General features: G+C 41.6%; 1 protein-coding gene across 3 annotated transcripts in view; it reads left to right on the forward strand.

Annotated features, from left to right (window-relative positions):
• The window catches only part of ubr1 (ubiquitin protein ligase E3 component n-recognin 1), a 219437-nt gene that overhangs the window by 81154 nt on the left and 113098 nt on the right, over window positions 1-25185 (forward strand). For all 3 annotated transcript variants that reach the window (XM_060828682.1, XM_060828683.1, XM_060828685.1), the window contains 5 exons: window positions 444-509; window positions 2146-2247; window positions 6379-6442; window positions 11343-11467; window positions 17452-17504. In XM_060828682.1, the coding sequence (XP_060684665.1) occupies window positions 444-509; window positions 2146-2247; window positions 6379-6442; window positions 11343-11467; window positions 17452-17504 (410 nt within the window). The remainder of the gene's footprint in view (window positions 1-443; window positions 510-2145; window positions 2248-6378; window positions 6443-11342; window positions 11468-17451; window positions 17505-25185) is intronic.

Here is a 25185-nt window from a genome sequence, read left to right on the forward strand (position 1 = left end):
ATCCACCTGACCTGCACATCTTTGCACTGTGGGAGGAAGCTGGAGCAATTGGAGGAAACTCACGCAGACACAAGGAAAATGTGCAAATCCACATAGACAGTAGCCTGAGGCTGGAATCAAACCGGATCCCTGGCACTGTGAGGCCACAGTACTACAACTGAGCCACCTTTGTGGGTTCAGAACAGAATGGATTAATAGAGTTGTTTAAACCTAATGGTGTCTGATGAATACAGTTTAAATCAAAATGCGTTTATTAGTTACTTTGTCGTGCAAGGATAATCCATTAATAATTTGACATCAAAGTACTCCACAGTCATCCATAAAGATGCTTTATTATTTGATCTTTTACCCATAATTCCAATCCACGGCTGATTTTTTGCGGTTTACAGTAAATGTCTATGAGAATGAACAAAATTTGTAACAGTGGTTTTCTTTTTCTTGAGGCGTTTTGTTACCGAAAAGTAAAATGGAGGGAAGAGATGTTTGACAAAGACATCATCATGTTGCAGGTATGTTGGAATGTTTAAAATGTAGTCAGAAAAGTTTACATTTGTTTAAAAATAGTTACCACGTTGAGCAAACGCACCATTTTGGTGTGGCTTAGTCTTTCATTTCAGCAATAGAACTGCAGGGATTGGTACCAGGGATATCTAACACTATCAATAAACTCAATTATCTTTTTGTATTGGCTAAAGGTAGGATGACTGACACTGGAGCATTTGATCTCTGAAAAGGGGTCATTCTGTCTCCTGAAGGAATGGTGTTGAAATGATGTGGAGCAGATCATAGAATGTTAGAGCACAAAGATGAGCCCACATGATCCATCATGCATGCGTCAGCCCTTGGAAAGAACTATCCAGTTAGCCCCTTTCGTCATAGCCCTGCAGTTTTCTTATAAAGGTTTTTGTTAAATCTTCAACTGTCCTTTCAATCAGTACGTTTCAATTGTAACATCTCTCTTGCAGCATCTTGGCTTGTAAAAGTCAGGAAAAGTGCAGCAGGTCAGGCAGCATCCAAAGAGCAGGAGAATCGATGTTTCGGGCATGAGCCCTTCCTGAGGAAGGGCTCATGCCCGAAACGTCGATTCTCCTGCTCTTTAGATGCTGCCTGACCTGCTGCGCTTTTCCAGCAACACATTTTCAGCTCTGATCTCCAGCATCTGCAGTCCTCACTTTCTCCTTGTAAAAGTCAGGGACCTGCACAGATCATTCTCTGAAGAATGATCTTGCATTTTCTTTCCTGAAACCAACCGTACTTACTTTTTTGGATAAGGGTATGAGCAATTGCATTGGAACTACTCTCTTTACTGGGGATTCTCAACAAAAGCTGTCATGTTTCAGGAGGATTTTTAGTCTAGATGTGAGCTCACTAAGTAATGTGTACTTTCCCTTATCTGTTTCCTTCTATTAAATTTAGAATCAGATTTCAAAGGCAATCTTAATTGAGCATGTTAGTTACATGCTGTGAACTGCGGGGACTTATTGTCCATTGTTTGGTCACGTATTGCAAGCAAGTTATTTTAATTTTTTGTTTAAAAATCAAATTGCATGATAGCTTGGTGAAAAATAGCCTGAGAACAGGACAAAAATTAAAGTTTACAGTTAAGTTAACTTTGTGACCTGAATGGACAGACGCAATTTCGTAAAGTGTCTGTTAACTGAAATAAAGTGATATCCACAGCTATATCATTGGATCTTGGAAACTATCTAATTGTTCAAAAGGATGCCAACATGATTGGGCATATATTATCTTCAAAACTGTATTTTTACAAGTCGGCTTTTATAGCGTTGGATGAGGAATGACTTGAGATTGAGTTATATTAATTTAAAGATTTTGTTTGCTTCACTGTTGTAGGCCAAAAATGTTATTGAGCAGCTGTTTTTTTTAAATGAAGCGAGTACTCCATCTGATTTGGATTTTGAGCTGTGTGGAATGGATTTCTTGTGTGGCAGTGTTCTTATCAACAGCTGGACTTCTGCTAATTTATGAACTGCATCTAGAATTACTTTTCATTATTTTTGTGAAAGTATATTACTGCTGTCACAAAGCATTAGACTTTGTGTGCAATTCACAATTTCTGAGCACTTCTGAAGCTTCATATTTACTCAGCTTAGTATAGACATTTAAACTACCTTTGTCTTACAGATCGCAGCTTCGATGATGGATCCAAATCGGTTCTTAATGTTTCTATTGAGCAGATTTGAACTATTTGAAGTCTTTTCTAAGTCTCCAGTTCCAAGAAATAAGGTAAAATCCAGGTGTCTTACTTTATGCCTGTAGGTGGTGTTTGGACTTTAATAAAGTCTTCACAAAGATGTTAACTTTTAAGTTGTTGGCCTTTGTAACTGGGGATTTTTCCGAGTCATTTCTTATGATGTCCACAGGCATCAATGTCAAATTGTATTGATAACAAATTCCAGCCTGAAGGGTTAGCTCCATCTTTCCACAGATGCCGTCTGACCTGAAGATTCTGAGCATTTTTTGTTTTTGTTTCAGATTTTAACATTTGTTGTAGTTTGGCTTTGTTCTGATCTGACGTTCTTTCTTGAATACGGCTGTCATATTTGTCACTCTCCATTCCTCTGGCACCTCCCTGTATCTAAAGAAGATTCTGGCAAGCCCTTATCATCATCCTTCATTTCAACAGTCAGGCATGTAAGCCATCTGGACCATCAGTCTTTTTGTCATCAGTCTTTGCTACTGTTTTATCCTGACTTGAATTCCTCTTATTCCATTTAAATTAGCTTTATTCCAATTTAGGTGTTCTATTTTAAGTTCTCCTTTGACTTTCTCTATTGCTAATTTAAATCTTATATTTTTAGTCAGGGGTTGTCCCACAAATACTGGGTTCACTTGGCCCACCTCATTCCCTGCATCAGATGCAGTATTGCTTCTTTTTTTATTTGGTTGGGCTGAGAACATAGTGATCAAGGATATTCTCCTGAGCACTTCAGAAATCCCTTTCGCTGCTTAATCTATTACTAATATTAAGATGCTGAACATGTCCCATTGTTAACTTTGATATAGCAACAACATAATTATTGCACATCTGTGATTTCTCTGCAGGTTTGTCCTTCTGTATTTATGTCTCTCATTGACTTCCTTGCTACCTGGAGATTTATTGAATATTGCTGATGAGGTGTTCATTTCCATTTTTATTTCACAACTCTAATCAACCTATTCTAACTTTGCCCATCAAGGATATGATTTCTGCCCAACACTATAATATCTGCTCTAATCTGTACGAAGTCTTTTCCCTATCTTTTCTGAGTACTTCGTGGTTGAAAATGAAGTGCCAAGTCCTCCTCATTTTACTGCCGTTATTATTTGTTGCCCTTTGTATGTTAGTACACTTGGAAACAACCTTGTTGTATTCTTTGTAGCCCTATGGCACTAATTCCTTTCCGTTCCTTTAGATACCTTATGTTCATTGCTTTATCTTGGTTATTATCCCAAGGATCTGAAGAGGGAGAAGGAAAAAGCAAAGACTATGTTGTCGTTGAGATCAGCATCAAATTGGAACATTTACAATCGGTTGATCTGCTCAGTTGAAATTCGGGCATTGCCTCTGATCTGACCTCAGAACTGACCCAAATTAAACAATTTGGTTGGAATTGTCTTTCTGTTGAGATTAAGTGTGGAAATGGATGTAAAAGTGTTTTTTTGAGGTGAGGGAGGCGGGTCAGATTTTCTTGTTCAGTTTGTATCTTCTCAGCTCATTGTATATGTGCTGGTAAAACATCAAATTTTATGGCCGGGTTCTGCTGCCCTGTCAGGGCCTTCCAGGCTCCAACATCTGAGCACCATATTTAAAAGACATTTCAACTCTGCACCTAGGAGCAACTCTCAACCTTTGTTCATCATCCCCCTACTCACCCTGGAGATGTCTGAGACCCGGCAAAAAACATCACCATGCTTTAGTGATGGATCCTTAAAGGAGGCATTATTGGTGTAATGGTATTCCGAGAGATCTATAGGCACAGTTAATGGATACTGGTTGAAAGCCAACAACCAAAGTATTCTATTCCCATTTTCTAGCACTTACTCACAACCTTGTATGCATTGATATCACATCTAAGCACTTTTTAAATGTTATGTAGGGTTCTGCCTCTACCCGTTTTCAAGCATTGAGTTTCAGATTCTGGCATCCTCTGAATGAAAACTTTCTCCCTCACCTCCCCTCCAAAGCCCTGTCCCTTTAAATCTATGCTGCTTTGACATTGATCCCTCAACTAAGGGGAAAGTTCTTTCCTATCTATGCTGCTAATTCCCCTCTTAATTTTATACATATCAGTCATGTCCTCCCTGCAGTCTCCTGTACTCCAAGGAGAACAATGCTACTCTATCCAGTCTCTCTCTGTACATAAACCTCTTCAGACCAGGCAATGTCCTCATAAATTCTCCTTTGCTTTCTTTCTAATGGTCTCACATCCCTCCCATAATGTGGATTCGAGAACTGCACACAATACTCTAGCTGTGGCTTGACCAACATTTTACATAGTTCCATATGTGTATAATCAGTGGACGAGTAATCCAAATCTCAGGATGTGAGTTAGGGACCAGTGTTCAGATCACGCCATGTTCAATGGTAGAATTTGAATTCAATAAATAATGGAATTAAAAGTTGAATAATGACCATGAAACCATTGTTAACTATCATAAAGTCCCATCTGGTTTACTAATGTCCTTTAGAGAAGGAAATCTCCTATACTTATCTGGTCTGGTCTTCATGTGACTCCAGACCAACAGCAATGTAGTTAACTTTTAACTGCCCTCTGAAGTGGTCTAACAAGCCATTCAGTTTTGATAAATTTTAAAATGTCTCCAGAAAAAGGAATGTTACTAGGTGAACCACCTGGTGTTGATCTAGGCTCCCAAACCTGTATGTCTTGATCAAAATCTTGTAACTCTCTTCCTAACAGCATTAGGAAGTACCTGTATCAACTGGACTGTAGTGAGACCATGTGACTGACAAAGTTAGCCCAGACAGAGGTGGGGCAGCTCAAGCGAACACGCTCCTGTTTCCCAAGATGATGAACGATTTGCTGTGCTCTGCCAGGACATATATTGTCGTCTACTCAACACATCATGCCCCTCAAAGTGTGAGTTAGCATTGCAAAAACAGAAATTGCTGCAAAAGCACAGCTGGTCTGGCAGCATCAGTGGAGAGAAAGCAGTTCTGAGGAAGGGTCACTTGACCTGAAGCATTAGCTCTGATTTCTCTCCACAGATGCTACCAGACATGTGCTTTTCCAGCAATTTGTTTTTGTTTCTGATTTACAGCATCCGCAGTTCTTTCAATTTTTATTTTGTGCGTTAGCATTGTTAGGCTGATGCTGTAGAGGACTGTCACACGAGATTGGGTGCCAGGCATCTCAATCATCTGTCACTTCATTGCAGCTACCAATGTATCATTATTGGCACCAGAATGATATTACTACTCTGTCATCTGCCAGGTTTCAGGGTGAAAACACCAAAGGATCTACAACACTCAGAATCTCAGATAATCAGCTCACTGACCTTTCATCACAAGTAGGGAAATATGCACATTTCTAGTAAGTTTTCACAAAAGGCTTGCAGTGCAAGGACTCAGCCACAAAAAAAATGGTCTTTTGTGATGATCCCTCTTTGGAGTTCAGTCCTGTTTGCTGATGGCAGCCAGTATGGATGTTTCACTTGGGCAAACTTGCTGACCTAGTCAGCCTTGCATTGTAAGTGATTAACAGTAACAAACCAGACTATCAAATGGACCTTCTGAGTTGCTTGACACTGAGAACTCACCCCTCATACAGTAAGTATTTGCACAAGCTTTTGGTTATGATAGAGTCTAGTAACTGAAGAACTTGTCAGGTATATGCTTTGAATGTAGGGTTGGGATTGTGAACATATGACTTTGTCTTTTGACTGAACGGACTGCATTCATGAAAGTGTTGATGAATATCCATGACGTGCGAATAAATGCAAAACAGGTTCCTAACAATGAGAATCAGGAAATGTAGTCCTCCTGAGAGGGTCCGAAAATTATAACCCACCAGCAGGAAACTGAATTTTTGCCAGCGCCCAATGAAATCCCTACCCAGCTTTCTGAAAGTCCAGGTGGCTGGAAAATTCAGCCCTGTATGTTTTAACTCATTAAATTAGTGGTAGTTTTCACAGACTGACCTGGATAAATAGCTTTTCAAGAATTGAAGCAAAGCAGCATTAACTTGTTATTAAACGTCTTCTGAAGAAGACTCATTTCAGACTCAAATTGCCAATTGTTTCTCTCATCAGAGGTGCAGCCAGACCTGTTGAGTTTCTCAAGCACTTTTTTAATTAACTTTCCACTCCTTGATAAATTGAATGAGATTTTGATATACATGCATTTCTTTATTGCAGGATGTAATTCAGCAGACTAATGTCCTAGTGGAGGAACTACTGCACCTTATCATTATAGTGGTTGGTAAGACTTCATTTTATTAACTGAAACAGTGTAATCTAAATGGGCAACAACAATGCTAATTATTTCCATGAAATGTAAGATAACGCAGAGTTGCAAGAGTTAGGACAGATAAAGTTTGCAATACTTGTTATAAGGAGTAAGTGAGGTCTGCAGATGCTGGAGATCAGAGCTAAAAATGTGTTGCTGGAAAAGCACAGCAGCTCAGGCAGCATCCAAGTAACAGGAGATTTGAATTTCGGGCATAAACCCTTCCTGCTGTGCTTTTCCAGCAACACACTTTCAGCTCTGATCTCCAGCATCTGCAGACCTCACTTTCTCCTCGAAGATTTTAACCTACTGCGAATCCTCTTGCAAGGATGCCTCCCTTGAAGAAGCTCTGATTCCTGAAGAAGGGCTTAAGCCCGAAACGTCGAATCTCCTGTTCCTTGGATGCTGCCTGACCTGCGCTTTTCCAGCAACACATTTTCAATACTTGTTATAAATTTAGTTGAAAGTAATATCCAATTGATACTTGGAATATAATAAATTCACTAAAAGAATCCAAACTTTTACTGATGAAATCTTTTTTCAGAAAACAAAGGAACAACTAACAGACTTTTTAATAAAGAGAGTAACACAGGAAGGAGAGGAAATGGAAGAGATTAAACATTGAGGGAGAATAGCACCGATTATCAGCAACAGGTTTAAAGGAAAGAAAGAGGAGAAACTTAAAGAAACAAAAATAATAAATGAATGACGAAAGGCCTAAATATATATTTAAAATTGCCTTTAATGTGATGAACCCTGCCAAAGCTTAGAGAGCAAAGGGGGTAAAGAAAAGAGCAATCAACAAAAGGTTAACCAGGGAGCGCATCTTTCAAGAGACCTCTTTCCCATAATCATGATGGCGATGAGATCAAGACATCGAGATTTACAGCACCGAATCAGATCCTTGAGTCTAACTCGTTCATGCTGACCAGATATCCTAAACAAATCTAGGCCCATTTGCCAGTATTTGGCCCATATCCCTCTAAAACTCATCTCATTCATAAACCCATCCAGATGTGTTTTAAATTTTGTAATTGTACCAGCCTCCACCACTTCTTCTGGCAGCTCATTCCAAACATACACAACATTTTGTTTGAAAGAAATTGCCTCTTAAGACCCTTTTAAATCTTTCCCCTCTCACCTGAAACATATGTCCTCTAGTTCTGTACTCCCTCACCTTGGCAAAAATGGCCATGTCTATTTACCCTACCCATGCCACTCATGACTTTATAAACCTCTATAAGGTCATTTCACAGCCTCCGATGCTCCAGGGGAGCTAGCCCCAGTCTATTCAGCCTCTCCCTGAAACCGTCCAACCCTTGTCAATCTTTTCTGAACCCTTTCAAGTTTCACAATATCCTTCCTACAGCAGGGAGACCAAAATTGTATGCAATATTTCAATAGCTGCCTAACTAATGTCCTGTACAGCTGCAACATGACTTCCCAGCTCCAATGCTGAATGCACTGACCAATAAAAGCAAGCATACTGAATGCTGCCTTCACTATCCTATCTATCTGTGACTCCACTTCCAAAGATTACTAAACCTGCACTCCAAAATCTCCTTGTTCAGCACCACTGCCCAGGACCTTACCATTAAATGTATAATTCCTGCTAAGATTTGATTTTCCAAACTGCTGAACATCACATTTATCTAAATTAAACTCCATCTACCACTCTTCGGCCCATTGGCCTATCTGGTCGAGAACCCATTGTACTTTGAGCTAACCTCCGCTGTCCACTACGCCTCCAATTTTGGTGTCATCTGCAAACTTACTAGGCATAAAAAACCATTGAAATAAATGACGAAAAGCAGTGGACCCAGCACTGATCCTTGTGGCAGACAGCTGATCACAGGCTCCCAGTCTGAAATGTAACCCCCCACCACCACCCTCTTGTTGTCTACCTTCAAGCTAGTTCTGTATACAAATAGCTAGTTCTACCTGTATTCCGTGTGATCTGGCCTTGCTAACCAGATCACGATGAGGAACCTTGTTAAATACCCGACTGAAATCCATATTGATCATGTCCACTGCTCTGCCCTCATCAATCCTCTGCATTACTACAAAAAACTCAATTGCGTTCATGAGACCTGATTTCCCATGCATGATGCCATGTTGATTATCCCTAATTAGTCCTTGCCTTTCCAAATACATGTAAATCCTGTCCCTACAGTTTCCCTCCAACAACTTGCCCTCCACTGATGTCAGGCTCACCAGTCTATAGTTCTCTGGCTTTTCCTTATCACTTTTCTGAAATAGTGGCACAACGTTAGCCAACCTCCAGTCTTCTGCACCTCACTTGTGATTATTAACGAAACAAATATCTCAGGAAGTGGCCCAACAAGGGCCCCAGCAATCACTTCCCGAGCTTCCCACAGAATTCTAGGGTACACCTGGTAGGTCCTGGGAATTTATCCACTTTTATACATTTCAAGACATCCAGCACTACCTCCTCTGTAATATGGACATTTTTCAAGATGTCACCATCTATTTCTCCAAATTCTATACCTTCCATATCCTTCTCCACAGTAAATGCTGATGCAAAATACTCATTTAGTGTCACTCCCATCTCCTGCGGTTCCACAGATAGGCAGCGTTGCTGATCTTTAAGGGACTCTGTTGTCTCCCTAGTTACCCCTTGACTTCAGTATATATGTCGGATTCCTTTGGATTCTTTACAACCCTATTTGTCGAAGTTATGTCGTCTCATTTTTGCCCTCCTGACTTCCTTTTAAGTATAGTCCGACTGACTTTATTGCCTTCTATGGATTCACTCAATCTCTACTGTCTAAACCTGACATAGGATTCCTCCTTATTCTTAACCAAAACCTCATCTTTTCCTAACTTACACAATGTCTTTATCTGATGAACCTAAATTAATTCTTCGTGTTGCCATGGTCTGGCGATGGAGGAGGCCAAGGGCCTGCATGTCCTTGGCGGAGTGGGAGGGGAAATTAGTGTTCAGCCACAGGGCGGTTGGGTTGGTTGGTGCTGGTGTCCCAGAGGTTTCTCTGAACGTTTCAGAGACGCCTGGAGGAAAAGCGCCTCATCGTCCGCCTAGGAACTCTCCAACCACAAGGGATGAATGCAGATTTCTTCAGCTTCCTCATTTCCCCTTCCTCCCCACCTTATCTCAGTCCCAACCCTCGGACTCAGCACTGCCTTCTTGACCTGCAATCTTCTTCCCGACCTCTCCACCCCCACCCTTTTTCCGGCCTTTCACCCTCACCTTAACCTCCTTCCACCTATCGCATTCCCAACACCCCTCCTCCAAGTCCCTTCTCCCTGCCTTAGCCTGCTTGGCACACCCTCCTCATTCCTGAAGAAGGGCTTATGCCCAAAACGTCAATTCTTCTGCTCCTTGGATGCTGCCTGACCTGCTGCGCTTTTCCAGCAACGCATTTTTCAGCTCTGATCTCCAGCATCTGCAGTCCTCACTTTCTCCTTGTCCTAGGATGGATGTGTTGTCCCAGTCGAAGTGGTGTCCTTCGTCATCTATATGTAAAGATACTAGTGATAATGGATCATGTCTGTTTGTGGCTAATTGATGTTCATGTATCCTGGTGGCTAGTTTTCTGCCTGTTTGTCCAATGTAGTGTTTGTTACAGTTCTTGCATGGTATTTTGTAAATGACATTAGTTTTGCTTGTTGTCTGTATAGGGTCCTTCAAGTTCATTAGCTGCTGTTTTAGTGTGTTGGTGGATTTGTGGACTACAGACAACAAACAAAACTAATGTCATTCATAAAATACTTTGCAAGAACTGTAACAAACACTACATTGGACAAACAAGCAGAAAACTAGCCACCAGGATACATGAACATCAACTAGCCGCAAAAAGATATGACCCAGTCTCACTGGTAACTTTACTTACAGATGAGGAAGGACACCACTTCGACTGGGAAAACACATCCATCTTCTGACAAACCAAACTCGAGGCATGCATGAGAATTTTGAGAAGCATGGCCCTCCAACCAGAACTCTTATCAACAAACATATTGACTTCGATTCCATTTACCACTTCCTGAGAAAATGAACAGGAAATGACATCACAAACCTAGTATGGTGATAAAACGTTTGAAACCAAACCTTCCAGCTCAGCGAGCAACATACATCCTGAGCTACAAATATTTCTCAAAAATCGCTAAGGAGGAACTGTTTCCTGTCACTTGGGTAGAGGGATTTTAAAATGAAAGCTCAGCTGTTTAAGAATGGAATCACTTCTACATGCAAAGGATAATGGAAATGTGGAACATATTCTGGCAAATACTGTGGATGCTATTTGTTAATTAGCATTTACACATCCATACTGGGTAGACTTTTATAGGGGAAACCTATTAAATGATAAGGAGTGGTTGGTAAATGGAATTGAGGTGTGCAGCTGCTACAATCTAAGTGTGTGCTGGATCAGACTCAAGAGGTTGAATGACCTTCTCCTGTTACTGTGTTTCTGCATCTGATCATCAGAGACACAGAATCTGCTTACAGCAGAGATGGCACTGACCCGAAAGGAATTTCTGGTGCCATCACAACATTTTTAACACTTGGAAATGAGTAATTTTTTAAAATCTGTAGATCTTTAAGTTTGCATTATGAATTGCTTCAATACACTGTCGTTCCTTTCAACAGTCATTTGAACAAAATATATTTCTGAAATGATTGAGGGAAATGTTAGAAATTATGAAGAGGTTTCATTGATGTTCGCAGGTTTCCAGCTTGTGAAAGAATGTTACTTAATTTATGCACTCACATTTTCAAAACTAACTCTGATCTAACTGATGATATCATGTCAGAAGATTCTATAGTTAGTTCTAGCTTTTATCTGTACTTGTTGTAGTCACTGTATCTAATGAATTTGCATTTGTTTCTCTCGAGGGGAGCGGTATGTTCCGGGAGTGGGCCATGTGAAGAAAGATGATGTCACTTTGAGGGAGGTGATCCATTTACTTTGCATTGAGCCAATGCCTCACAGTGAACTAGCACAATCATTACCAGAGAATGTGAGTTTCCTCATTTCACTAGATTTTCTTAGTGTATTGAACCTTGAGGCAGAGAAAGATTTTTGAAAAATAGTTCCAGCAGCATCTGCCGAAGCATCTTGCAGGCAATGAATTCTGATTGTCATGTAATAAATGCAGCAGTTTGTTCACAGCAAGGTCCCAACAGCAGCAACCAGACTCTTTGCATTAGTGCTTCTATTGGAACCATTAATAGTTACCAGGACATGGGAACAAACTCCTCTCCTGTTCCTCGAAATAGTGCTTTGGGATCTTCGGCATTCACCTGCGAAGGTGGAAGAGGCCTTGGTTTAATGCCTTGTCTGAAAGATGGCAATCCTGACAGTGCAACTGCCCAGCTTTGGAGCGTGTCAGTCCAGATTACTGTACTCATGTCTCTGAAATGGCACTTGAATCAATGAACTTAGGTGAGTGTGCATACCTCTGCTGGGGCATACGCTGTAAGTAATCCTTATGTGAAATGTTCAAAGACTAGTAAATTTGCTAGCATAGGTCTTTCTGCTGTGCACTCCAAGTGATGGTGTCAATTCATTAAATTTTCATAACGTAATAGAGGTGCTGCACAGCAGAGCAGAAAGCCCTACGGACAACGTTGTTGATATCACAATCACCTCTATAGTTAATCCTTAATCCTTTAAAACCACATTTAATTTTAATTTGTTAACCTGGTCCAAGCACTTTCAAGGTATGCAATCCGTTCCTTGATTATAACTTCCAGTTTATGGGTTGTCTGACAAGCTCAGAGGTTAGAAACAGGAAAGGACAGGTCACCCTGGTGGGAGTTCTATAGACCTCTGAATTGTTCCAGGGATATAGAGGAAAGGATAACAAAAAAATGATTCTTGATAGGAACAGGAGTAACAGTAGTTGTTATGTAGGATTTTAACTTCCCCCAACATTGACTGGAAATACTATAGTTCAAGTACTTTAGATGGGTCAGTTTTTGTCCATTGTGAACAGGACAGTTTTCTAACACAGTATGAAGACATGCCAACAAGGGGCGATGCCATATTGGGTTTGGTACTGGGGAATGAACCAAATGTTAGATTTGGAGGTAGGTGAGCACTTTGGTGATAGTGACTACTATTCGGTTATGTTTACAATAGCAATGGGCAGGGATAGATATCTACTGCGGAAAGAGGTATAACTGGGGGAAATACAATAATGATGCAATTAGGCAAGATTTAGGATGCATATGACGGGGAAGGACACTGCAGGGGATGGACACACTTGAAATGTGGAGCTTATTCAAAGAACAGCTACTGCGGGTCCTTGATAAATATATACCTATCAGGCGGAGAGGTAGTTGTCTGGCGAGGGAACCATGGTTTACAAAGGAAGTTGAAGCTCTTGTCAAGAGGAAGAAGGTGGCTTATGTGAGGATGAGGCATGAATGCTCAGTTAGGGGTCTTGAGAATTATAAGTTAGCCAGAAAAGATCTAAAGAGAGGGCTAAGAAAAGCCAGGAGGGGACATGAGAGGTTATTGGCAGATAGGATCAAGGAAAGCCCTAAGGCTTTCTAATAGGTATATCAGGAATAAAAGAATGACTAGAGTAAGATTAGGGCCAATCAAAGATCGTAGTAGGAAGTTGTGTGTGGCATCTGAGGACATGGGGGAAGCACTTAATGAATACTTTTTTTGTCAGTATTCACATTAGGAAAGGGCAATGTTAGTGAGAACATGGAGATACAGGCTACCAGATTAGATGAGACTGCGGTTGACAAAGAGGCGGTTTTAGGAATTTTGGAAGATCTGAAAATAGATAAGTCCCCTGGGCTGGATGGGATTTATCCTCGGATTCTCTGGGAAGCCAGGGAGGAGATTGCAGAGCCTTTGGTTTTGATCTTTGTGTCATCATTGTTGATAAGAATAGTGCCAGAAAGCAGGAGAATAGCAAATGTTCCCTTGTTTAAGGAGGGGAGTCGAGACCATTATAGGCCAGTGAGCCTTACTTCAGTTGTGGGTGCGGCGTTGGAAAAGGCTATTAGAGATAGGATTTGTAATCATCTAGAAAGGAATATTTTGATCAGGGATAGTCAACATGTGAAGGGTAGGTTGTGCCTCACTAACTTACTGGGTTCTTCGAGAAGGTGCCAAAACAGGTGGATGAGAGTAAAGCGGTTGATGTGGTGTATATGGATTTCAGTAAGGCGTTTGAAAGGTGCCACGCAGTAGGTTATTGCACAAATTACGGAGTTTCAGGATTGAGGGTGATTTAGTGGTTTAGATCAGAAATTGGCTAGCTGAAAGAAGACAGAGGGTGGTGGTTGATGGGAAATGTTCATCCTGGAGCTTAATTACCAGTAGTGTGCCGCAAGGATCTGTTTTGAAGCCACTGCTGTTTGTTATTTTCATAAATGATATGAATGTGGGCGTAGAAGGTTGGGTTAGTTAATTTGCTGATGACACTAAGTTGGACAGAGTTGTAGATAATGCCGAAGGATGTTGTGGGTTACAGAGGGATATAGATAAGATGCAGAGCTGGGCTGAGAGGTGGCAAATGGAGTTTAATGCAGAAAGGTGCGAGGTAGTTCACTTTGGAAGAGGTAACAGGAATGCAGAGTACTGGGCTAGTGGTAAACTCCATGGTAGTGTTGATGAATAGAGAGATCTCTGTCAAGGTACGTACATCCCAGGTTGATAGGGTTGTTAAGAAGGCATATGATGTGTTGGTGTTTATTGGTATGGGGAGTTGAGTTTCAGAGCCATGAGGTCATGCTTCAGTTGAACAAGATACTGCTCAGGCCACACCTGGAGTATTGCGTACATCGCATTCTAGGAAAGGTGTGGAAGTTTTGGAAAGGATTCACAGGAGATTTACTCGGATATTGCCTGGTATGGAAGGAAGGTCTTATGAGGAAAGTTGGAGGGAACTGAGGCTGTTTTTGTTGGAGCGAAGAAGGTTGAGATGTGACTTAATCGAGGTGTATAAGATAATCAGAGAGTTAGATAGGTTGGACAGTAAAAGCCTTTTTCCTCAGATAGTGAAGGCTAACACGAGGGGACACAGCTTCAAACTGAGGGGTGATAAAGTTAGGACAAATATCAGGGTTAGTTTTTTTAGTCAGAGAGTAGTAGGGGCATGGAACAGCCTGCTTGCGGCAGTAGTAGACTTGCCAACATTAAGGGCATTTAAATAATCATTAGACATACGTACGGATAGGTTAGATGGGCATAAGATTAATTTCATAGGTCGGTGCAGCATCAAGGGCCGAAGGGCCTGTACTGCGATGTAATGTTCTATGTTCCCTCAACCCCTTGCAACTTCCTGCAGTTACATTTTGACTCATTTATTAACATCTACGCAAGGAATTGCTTAGAGTAGACAGTTCAGAATGTCTCTATCAGTCCACCTTGTCGATGCTGATCTTCATGATCTCCACGGGTCTTCTCTCACTCTTCTTCAAATAACCCTGTTGGCGTAACTGGCATTGTGTGCTGCTACTTTGAAACAACATTGCCACTTGATTTGATAACAAATTGTACTTGTGAAGCATCCTTTTGAAGAATAGGAGGCTAGTATAGAGAACCAAAGACACAGTTGAAGAGGAGGGTTTTGTGATGATGTTGAAAGTAGCTGAGAAGAAACCCAGATAGAAAGTTCCAGAGGGCACACTTTTGTTATCAGGTTACTTAGAACTTGTCATTACCGGCATGGACCTATCTCTCTTCAGTCAAAACCCTACATTTGTGGAATGCTAATGAAATCTCGAATCCCAGCTTCTCTAGACTCTTCGCATAACTGTCTCAAAGAAGATTCTTTGCGTCAGAACATTGATTCCTTTTCTGCCGCTACAGATGCAGTCTAAACTGCTGAGATTGTCCAACACTTTGTTTTTACTCCATGTAATCATCATCCCTCATTCCTTGTACCATTCTGATAAATCTCATCAGTATCGATTAAGCTACTGTGAAGCAGAAGAAAGCAAGGGCAGTGTTAAGGACTGGAGGGTGATAAATGGTAGTGGGATGATAAATTAAGAAATGGGTGTAAGTCATTCACTGGGCTATTCTGAACCAGTGGAGGTTGTTTAGGATGGGAGTGGGATCAGACCATACAATTTCAGTATTCAAAAATCTTAGATCTTGATAAACTGTGGGTCAGTAATGTAAAGTGAAGCTGTGTGATTCCCTGGAGTTAATACTTCAACAAGGGAAGGAAATTATACATAAATGTGGTTTACCTTTAGTTTGGGAACATAGTTTTCTCAGCCTGTATGATATGTTTCCAGATTTCTTCCTACTCTACATTTTTGGTAGTCTGCATTCTAGCAGTACGCATTGAGAACAGACCCCTTCTTTTGGCTTTTAAAAAGAAGTTCCACCACTGCAAATTCGCACTCACCTAATCTCTGACCTGGTTTCTCAGACAGTTATGGAATCATCGAATTTAACAGGCAGCATAGTGTTTCAGTGGTTGCACTGTTGCCTCTCAGCACCGGGGACCTGAGTTTGATTCCATCCTTGGGCAACTGTCTGCATGGAGTTTGCCCGTTTCTGCGTAGGTCTCCTCCAAGTGCTCTGGTTTCCTCCCACAGCCCAAAGGTGCACAGGTTAGATAGATTGGCCATGCTGAATTGCCCATAATGTCCAGGGTTACACAGACTAGGTGGATTATATAATAAATGTCGGATTATAGGGATGGGGTAGGAGGGTGGGGCTTGATGGGATGTTATTCACAGGGATGGTGTGGAATTGATGGGCTGAATGGCCTGCTTTCGCACTGTTGGCATTCTATGATTCTAAACAGTACAGAGGAGGCCATTCAACCGATTCTGCCTATGCCTGCTCTCGGAAAAAGCCATTCAATTAGTTTCAATTCCCAGTTCTTTCCTCATAACCTGCTGGCTTTCTTACAGTAAATTGTTTGTTTAATTCCATTTGGAAATTGCTTTTGAATATATTTGTGCTGCCATGCCTGACAGTAGAGTCCAGTTCGAACAATTTGCTGAAACAAACCTCTTCTCTTTTCTCGCTGATTAAAACTGATTATGTACTTTGCTGTCAATGGCAAGAATTTCTTCCTAAGTACTCTATTAAAATCCCACATAATATGAGATGAGTGTTTAATATAATTTTATATAATTCTATATAATAAACCCTTACTATAAATTATAGTATCAGTTCTATATTACGTATAAAATAGATAAATTGTGACTTAGTTATATACACTTTAAATACAATCGTATTAAATCTCCAATGCCAGCCTCCTAGACTCTGCACATAACACTGTTTCCTCATCCTTGGCCTATTCTAGTAAATCTTCTCGGGGGCACCCGGTACAAGGCTTTGATGCTTTTCCTAGAGGTTAGTGGCCACTACTGAAAACAATATTTCAGCTGATAGCTGATCAATGGTCATTAATAGCTTAAGAATAGCTGCTGATTTATGACCAGAATTTATTTGTAATGTATCTGTAAGGCTTGTTGCTACACTTCAGGTGCAAGCTAATTACAGACTATTATTAAACACGGTCGATGAGTGTGGTGCTGGAAAAGCAGTTTTTCCTGATGAAGGGCTTATGCCTGAAACGTCGATTCCCCTCCTCGAATGCTGCCTGACCTGCTGTGCTTTTCCAGCAGCACACTCTCTACTCTGATCTCCAGCATCTGCAGTCCTCACTTTCTCAGATTATTAAACACAGAAGAGTACTGTAGAATATGCTTAATGTGCCTTTGTCCTGTTATTTTTTTCCCCACATTTAGCTTTACTCTTTATTAAAACACCAGGATTTCACTTTACTAGCTAATATCGATCTTGTAAGAATTCAATAATGCACGCTTGCTTGGTCGAACTGCACATTGCGTACAAGATGACAACACCAGGCCTTTTGACCCAACATCTCACATCATTAAAGAATGTTTTACTTAGCTTGAACAATGTTAATTTGAACTTGCAGTAGTAATTGTGCACTGTTAGAAAAGAAGTCTGAAAATTGATGTTTGTGTTAAATTATTTTAACAGGAAAGTAATGAAACTGGTTTGGAAAATGTTATACATCAGGTGGCCACTTTCAAGTAAGTCTGGTTTTTCCATAAGAATTATTCATGACTTTTTTACCAACTCAACTTTGTTTGATGTTTGCTGTGTTTTTTTTAGCAGTCCGTTCTAATATCACTAGGTTTTGAGGTCAGAACTATACTTTTCATTTAGCCCCCTTCCTGTGACTTTTCAAAACCATCTTTTCTTGCAAATGTTTTAATTTGGAATTACAACTGCACTAAGTTATACTTTTCATTTCAAACCTTCAACATTGATAATACTGGGAACATAACAATAACCAGTATTATTATTATTATTATTATTGATAATATTATTATATGTACACAGGTTGTGAACAGTATGAATGTATGAATTAGAAGCACAAATAAACCACTCTCTAACCTTACAATCAGTAAGATTGTGGCTGATCTAACTACAGAGGAACCTTGATTATCTGAAGGACATGGGCGGGTAGTATTTCGTTCGGTTAATTGAAGCCAGATAACATTGTTAGCTAAGTGTCCGGACTTTGCTATCTTGCCTGGATAATCCAAAATTCAGTTAATCAAATGCCAGATAATCGAGGTTCTGCTGTACTCCACGATAATGTAGGAGATGCGATGGCATAATGGAATGTGACTGGCCTATTAATCCAGATACCTAGAAAATGTTATGCATCAGGTGCCCAATTCCAAGTAAGTCTAGTTTTCCTAGGTCGAATCTCATCACAGCTGATGATGGAAAAAATCTGGATTTTTAAAAAGTTTGGAATTAGTGATGACTGTCATGAATGTCAGAAAAAATCCATCTAGTTCACTAGTGTGCTTTAGAGAAGGAAACCTTATCTGGTCTTTCTTCAGACCCACAGCAATGTGATTGACTCTTAACTGCCCTCTGAAATGATGTAGCACACCTTTCAGTTGTAACAGCAATTAGAGAGGAGAAAAGGAATAAAAAGAAGAGACCACTTGATCTCAACTAAGACCCTGGGAACAACAACAAGCATAGGTGACCTTGCTAAATCATCCTTATTAACATCTAGTACCAAAATTGGGAGAACTGCCAGACAGAGCCAAACCTACAGAGTCATACCTCAGAGGCATTGTCCCAAACAGCACCACCACCACCATCACCATCAACATCCTTGTCCCACCATCAGGGCAGACACAGCAGAGGTGGTGGCACAGTAGTACCTCAGGAGGAACCTGCCCCAGAGCCCTCAGAATTGACTCTGGACCCCATGATGTCTTGTGGCATCATGACAAGGATTCTCCTGCTGATTGCCACTTTAATCCAATCAGTACTGGAGGAAGCACTGAGGGTGGCAAAGGTACAGAATGTACTCTGGGTGGGGGATTCGTGGCTTGGCGGCAGGACTTCTGATCAGGACGGTTGGGTCCTAAAGATTGGCTGTGCAGCAGGTGGTGAGGGAACCAACAAGAGGGAAAAACACATTTGACCTCAACCTTAGTCATCTGCTGGCTGTAAATTCACCTGTCCATGTGCATATCGGTAAAAGCGACCACCGCACAGTCTTTGTGTCGACAAAGTCCATCCTTAATGTTGTGAATACCCTCCATTGTATTGTTATTTGGCACTATCACCCTTCTAAACGGAACTGACTTTGAACAGATCTAGTAACTCAAGACTGAGCAACCATGCGGTGTCTTGACAATCAACAGCAGCCGAATTATACTCCTGCACAATCTGCATACCTAATGGCCTGGCATATCACACACTCAACCATTAGGAAGGCATTTGGCGTACTTAACTTTAACTGAGGTGAATGCTGGACTGTATAAAATGTTGGTTAGATCAAAGCTCGTGGGATGTTGAAACGTTTTTCCACCAAGGCTGGAGGGAATCTAATATCTCTGCCTGGTAGATATAGCATTCCTCAGAGCATTTAAGAAACATTTTGATATTTTTGATGCCAAGGCATACAAAGCTAAGGGTCAAGTGCTTCATCAGGTATGTCTGCTGCAAATGTGTTGCTGGTCAAAGCACAGCAGGTTAGGCAGCATCTCAGGAATAGAGAATTCGACGTGTTCAGGTATGTGCCAATCAGAAACAATAGGCTGAAGGGCATTTTGTGTGCTGTAGACCTTTGTGACTCTATGACTATGATTATCATCAAACCAGAATGTCAACCCTGATTCAATGGAGAGTGCAGGAGGGCATGCTAAGAGCAACACCAGGCATTCTTAAAAATTAGGTATCAACCTGATGAGGTTAGAAAACAGGACTATTTGTGTGCCAAGCATCATAAACAGAAAATAATAGAGCTATGTGATTCCGCAACCAGTGGGTTAGATTTAAGCTCTCCAGTCCTTCCATGTCCAGTTATGAATGCTGATAGACTATTAAACAATTGACTGGTGGACAATGCTGCACAAATATCCAGATCCTCAATGATGGGGAAGCCCAGCACATCAGTGCAAATGGTAAGGCTGAACATCTGCAACAGTCTTCAGGCAGAATGCCGAGTGGGTGATCCATCTCTGCCTCCTCCAGAGCTTTCCAGCATCACAAATGTCTGTCTTCAGCTAATTCAATTCACTTCACGTGATATCAAGAAATGTTTGGAAGCGCTTAAAACTGCAAAAGCTATGGACCATGACAACATGCAACAATACTACTGAAGACTTGTGTGTTCCAGAACTCGCCACGCCCCTAGCCAAGCTGTTCTGGTACTGCCACAAAAGTGGCATCTACCCAACAATGTGGAGACGTTGCCCAGGTAGGTCCTGTACGTAAAATCCAATCCAGCCAGTTACTGCTCCATCAGTCTACCCTCAATCATCAGTAAAGTGATGGAAGGTGTTATCGACAGTGCTATCAAGCATGTTCAGGTTGGGTTCCACCTGGGCCATACAGCTCCTGACCTTAGTCCAGCCTTTAAACATAGACAAAAAAAACCGAACTCTGGAGGTGAGGTGTGAGAGATAGCCATGGCATCATGAAAACTCATCACTGATCGGAGTCAAACCTGGCACAAAACGAAACGTTTGTTGTTGATGGAAATCAGTCATCTCAGTTCGAGAACATTTCTGCAGGAGTTCCTCAGGGTAATGTGTCCTAGGCCCAACCATCTACGGCTGCTTCATTAATTACCATTCCTATATTCGAAGGTCAGAGTGAAGATGTTGTTGATAACAGCACAATGTTCCACACCATTTGCATTTCTTCATACACTAAAGCAGTCCATGCCCAAATGCAATAAAATCTGAACAATATCTAGGTTTGGGCTGACAAGTGGCAAGTAACATTTGCATCACATAATTGCCAGGCAGTAACGGTTTCCAACAAGAGGAAATCGTATTATGGCCTCTTCACTTTTTGAAAGGTAACTTACAGAAGCCATTCGGTCCACCTGCTCCATTTGGTTGTGGCTGATATATTCCTCTACCCCATTCTCCTTCCTTCTCATCAGATCCTTTGATCACTTACTAATCAAGAACTGTCTGTCTTACATACGGTCACCATCCCTGAAACCCACATGATCAACATTCTGGGGGTTACCAGTGACCAGAACTGGACTAGCCATGTAAATACTGTGAATACAAGAGTAGGTCAGAGGCTGGGAATCCTGCAGCCAGTAACTCACCACCTCACTCCCCAAAGCCTATCCACTATCTACAAGGCACAAGTCAGGACCGTGGATGAGTGTAGCTCCAACAGCACTTAAGCTTGACTCCATCCAGGCCAAAGCAGCCCACTTGACTAGCACCATGTCCTCAACCATTCAGTCTGTCTCTGCACTGATGGTCAGTAGCAAAAATGTGCAGAAATTCACCAAGGTTGCTAAAACAGCACCTGCCAAACTTAGGATTGTTATGATGCAGAAAGCCAAGGGCAACAGATGAATGGGACCACCACCACCTGTAACTTTCCCTCCAAGCCACTCCCATCGTGACTTGGAAATATATCGCTGTTTCTTCAGCATCACAGCATCAAAATCCTGGAATTCTTTCCATAATAGCATCGAGAGTCTACCTACGTGTGGACTGCACAGTTCAAGAAAGCAACTTGTCACCACCACCTTATGGGCAATTAGGGATGGACAATAAACAATGCTCACATCCTGTAGAACATAGAACAATACAGCACAGAACAGGTCCTTCAGCCCACGATGTTGTGCCGACCTGTGAACTATTCTCAGCTCGTCTCCCTATACTATCCCATCATTATCCATGTGCTTATCTAAGGATTGTTTAAATCTCCCTAATGTGGCTGAGCTGCCTACATTAGCAGGTAGGGCATTCCACGCCCTTACCACTCTCTCCGTAAAGAACCTGCCTCTAACATCTGTCTTAAATCTATCACCCCTCAATTTGTAGTTATGCCCTCTCGTACAAGCTGATGTCATCATCCTAGGAAAAAAGACTTTCACTGTCTACCCTATCTAATCCTCAGATCATCTTGTATGTCTCTATCAAATCCCCTCTTGGCCTTTTTCTTTCCAATGAGAACAGATTCAAGTCTCGCAGCTTTTCCTCATAAAACCTTCCCTCCAGACCAGACAACATCCTGGTAACTCTCCTCTGCACCTTTTCCAGTGCTTCCACATCTTCCCCAAAATATGGGGACCAGTACTGTACACAATATTCCAAATGTGGCCGCACTAGTTTTGTATGGTTGCAGCATGATATTGCGGCTCCGGAACTCAATCCCTCTACGAATGAAATCTAATACACCGTATACCACCTTAACAGCACTATCCACCTGGGTGGCAACTTTCAGGGATCTATGTACATGGATTCCGAGGTCCCTTTGTACATCCACACTACCAACAATCTTTCCATTGACCCAGTACTCTGCCTTCCTGTTGTTCTTTCCAAAGTGCGTCACCTCACATTTAGCTGCATTGAACTTCATTTGCCACCTCTCAGCCCAATTCTGCAGTTTATCCAAGTCCCCCTGCAACCTGTAACATTCTTCCAAACTGTCCACTACTCCATGAACTTTAGTGTCATCGGCAAATTTATCCACCTATGCCTGCGTCTAAGTCATTTATAAAAATGACAAACAGCAGTGGTCCCAAAACAGACCCTTGTGGCACAACACTAGTAACCGGACTCCAGGCTGAATATTTTCCATCAACCACCCACTCACTGCTTTCTTTCAGAAAGCCAGTTTCTAATCCAAACAGCTAAATCACCCTCGATTCCATACCTCTGCATTTTTTTTACAACAGCCGACCATGTGGAACCTTATTAAAGGCTTTACTGAAGTCCATGTATACCACATCAACTTCCCTACCCTCATCTCGGTCACCTTGAGACACAACCTGCACTTGATGAAACCATGTTGACTGTCTGAAATCAAATTGTTGCTTGCTAGATGATTATAAATCTTATCTCTTATAATCCTTTCCTACAACAGAAGTAAGGTCTACAATTACCTGGGTCATCTCTACTGCCCTTCTTGAATAATGAACCTTACCAAGAATCAATTTTGTTCTCCTTCCTGTTGCCTGTTTGACCTGCTAGTCCTGGCGTCTTCCACAAGGGGTAAACATTATCTCCACATCCACCATGTGAAGGCCCATCAGGATCTTGTACGTTTCCATCAACACTCCTTTTACCTTTCTAAACTGCAGTGGATGTAGCCTAACCCATCAGAAGGAAGTAGGAGGATTTGAAGGAGAAGTTGTTAAGAGTGAAGAACAGTTCCGTCTATCCCATCCCAGATCCACCCCTCCAACTTGGCACCGCCCTCTTGACCTATCCTAGCTGTCCACCTTCCATACCTCCTGTCTGCTCCACCCCCCCCCCCCCCCCAACCAGACCTAACGCTGTTACTCCCCACCTATCACTTTCCCAGCCACCTTACCCTCCCCAGCCCCACTCCCATCCTCCTATTTATCTCTGCCCGTTCCCCCTCCACATTCCTGATGAATGGCTTATGCCCAAAACATCAATTCTCCTGCTCCTCAGATGCTGCCTGACCTGCTGTGCTTTTCCAGCGCCACACTTTTTGACATAGAATTTCTAGGTAGAGAGATCAAAAGATGGTACTAATGGTGTAAATGGAGTGTTGACAGGCTGGATAACAAGTCTCTGCAAGTGATCAAAAGTGTCAAACGATGTGAGTAAAGTGTTAACACCTGAGTAGCAAGTAAAGAGATAAGCTGTGATTTTGTTAATTGACGCAGCGGGATAATTACAGAAAATTAAAAATAAGACACAGGGCACGATGGGCAGAGTACCTCTCATTTTCCAGTTTTTTTTTTGGAGTGGAGAAACGATGCCATGCTCTTTGCCACCTTCAATATTGTCATTGATGATGATGAACATCTCACCAACATCAATCCTATGACTCCATTTCTAGCCTTCAAACAATTGCCAATCCTTAGACAGATCAATGTTCAGAACAACACCAACCACAACACCACACAATCCTAACACAGCAAGCTCTTCAAGACATGCCAGATCATCTGCATGGATACTACTGTCACAAATGGGAATGCGACCCACCATGTATACGGCAGATATTCTTATGATTCAGCCCACATTGTCTATCTCATATGCTGCAGACAAAGATGCCCTAAGACATGGTATATTGGCAAGACCATGCAGTCACTACAACAGCAGATGAATTGACACTGCGCAACATTTACCAAGCAGGAATGTTCCCTCCTAGCCAGGGAACACTTCAGTAGTCCAGGACATTCAGTCTCCAAACTTGTGGTAAATGTCCTCTAAGGTAGTCTTTGAAATGCCTAACAGCGCAGAATCGTTGAGCAGAAACTGATAGCCAAGTCCTGTACCCACGAAGACGGTCGTCTTCATGATCTTGGGTTCGTGTAACCTTACCATGCTGTTCTGTATTTGTAAAACCTCCCTTACTGCCTTGTTTTGACACCATCACTTTGATAACCTATGATCTCTACACCTAATCAGGCGTAGGGAATTATGCTTCCTGATACACCTAATCAATCCAAGTTTTGGACTGCTTGTTACTTCGGTTAGACCATTGGCATGCGATTCTTAGATCTATCATGATTTGGAGATGCCGGTGTTGGACTGGGGTGTACAAAGTTAAAAATCACACAACACCAGGTTATAGTCCAACAGGTTTAATTGGAAGCACACTAGCTTTCGGAGGGATGCTCGTTCATCAGGTGATTGTGGATCACCTGATGAAGGAGCGTCGCTCCGAAAGCTAGTGTGCTTCCAATTAAATCTGTTGGACTATAACCTGGTGTTGTGTGATTTTTAACCTAGATCTATCATGTTATTCGAGCCATTTGGTTTGTCTTCAGCACCATTGTATTTTTGTTTTTTTGTAATTATTTCTCTAACTCAAATAATTACATCATATATCATCTTTTCACTTGTTATTCAGCTGTCAACACTTTACTCACACTGTCTGACACTTCTGATCACTTGTAATTCAGCCTTTCAGCACTCCACTCACACCACTTATATAATCATTTGATCTCTCTGCCTATCAATTCTGTGCCTATATGCTTCTCTTCACCTGACGAAGGAGTAGCGCTCTGAGAGCTTGTGATCTTAAACAAATATGTTTGTCGATAACCTGGGGTCATGTGACTTCTGACCTGACCCAGTCTCATTAGAGAACCTGACCATTCCAGGTATTCGTGATGTGAAGGTGCCGGTGTTGGACTGGAATGAACAAAGTTAAAAATCTCACAACACCAGGTTATAGTCCAACAGGTTTATTTGGAAGCACTAGCTTTTGAGAAAG

Source organism: Hemiscyllium ocellatum, chromosome 8 (assembly GCF_020745735.1).
Source record: "Hemiscyllium ocellatum isolate sHemOce1 chromosome 8, sHemOce1.pat.X.cur, whole genome shotgun sequence".
NCBI lineage: Eukaryota > Metazoa > Chordata > Chondrichthyes > Orectolobiformes > Hemiscylliidae > Hemiscyllium > Hemiscyllium ocellatum.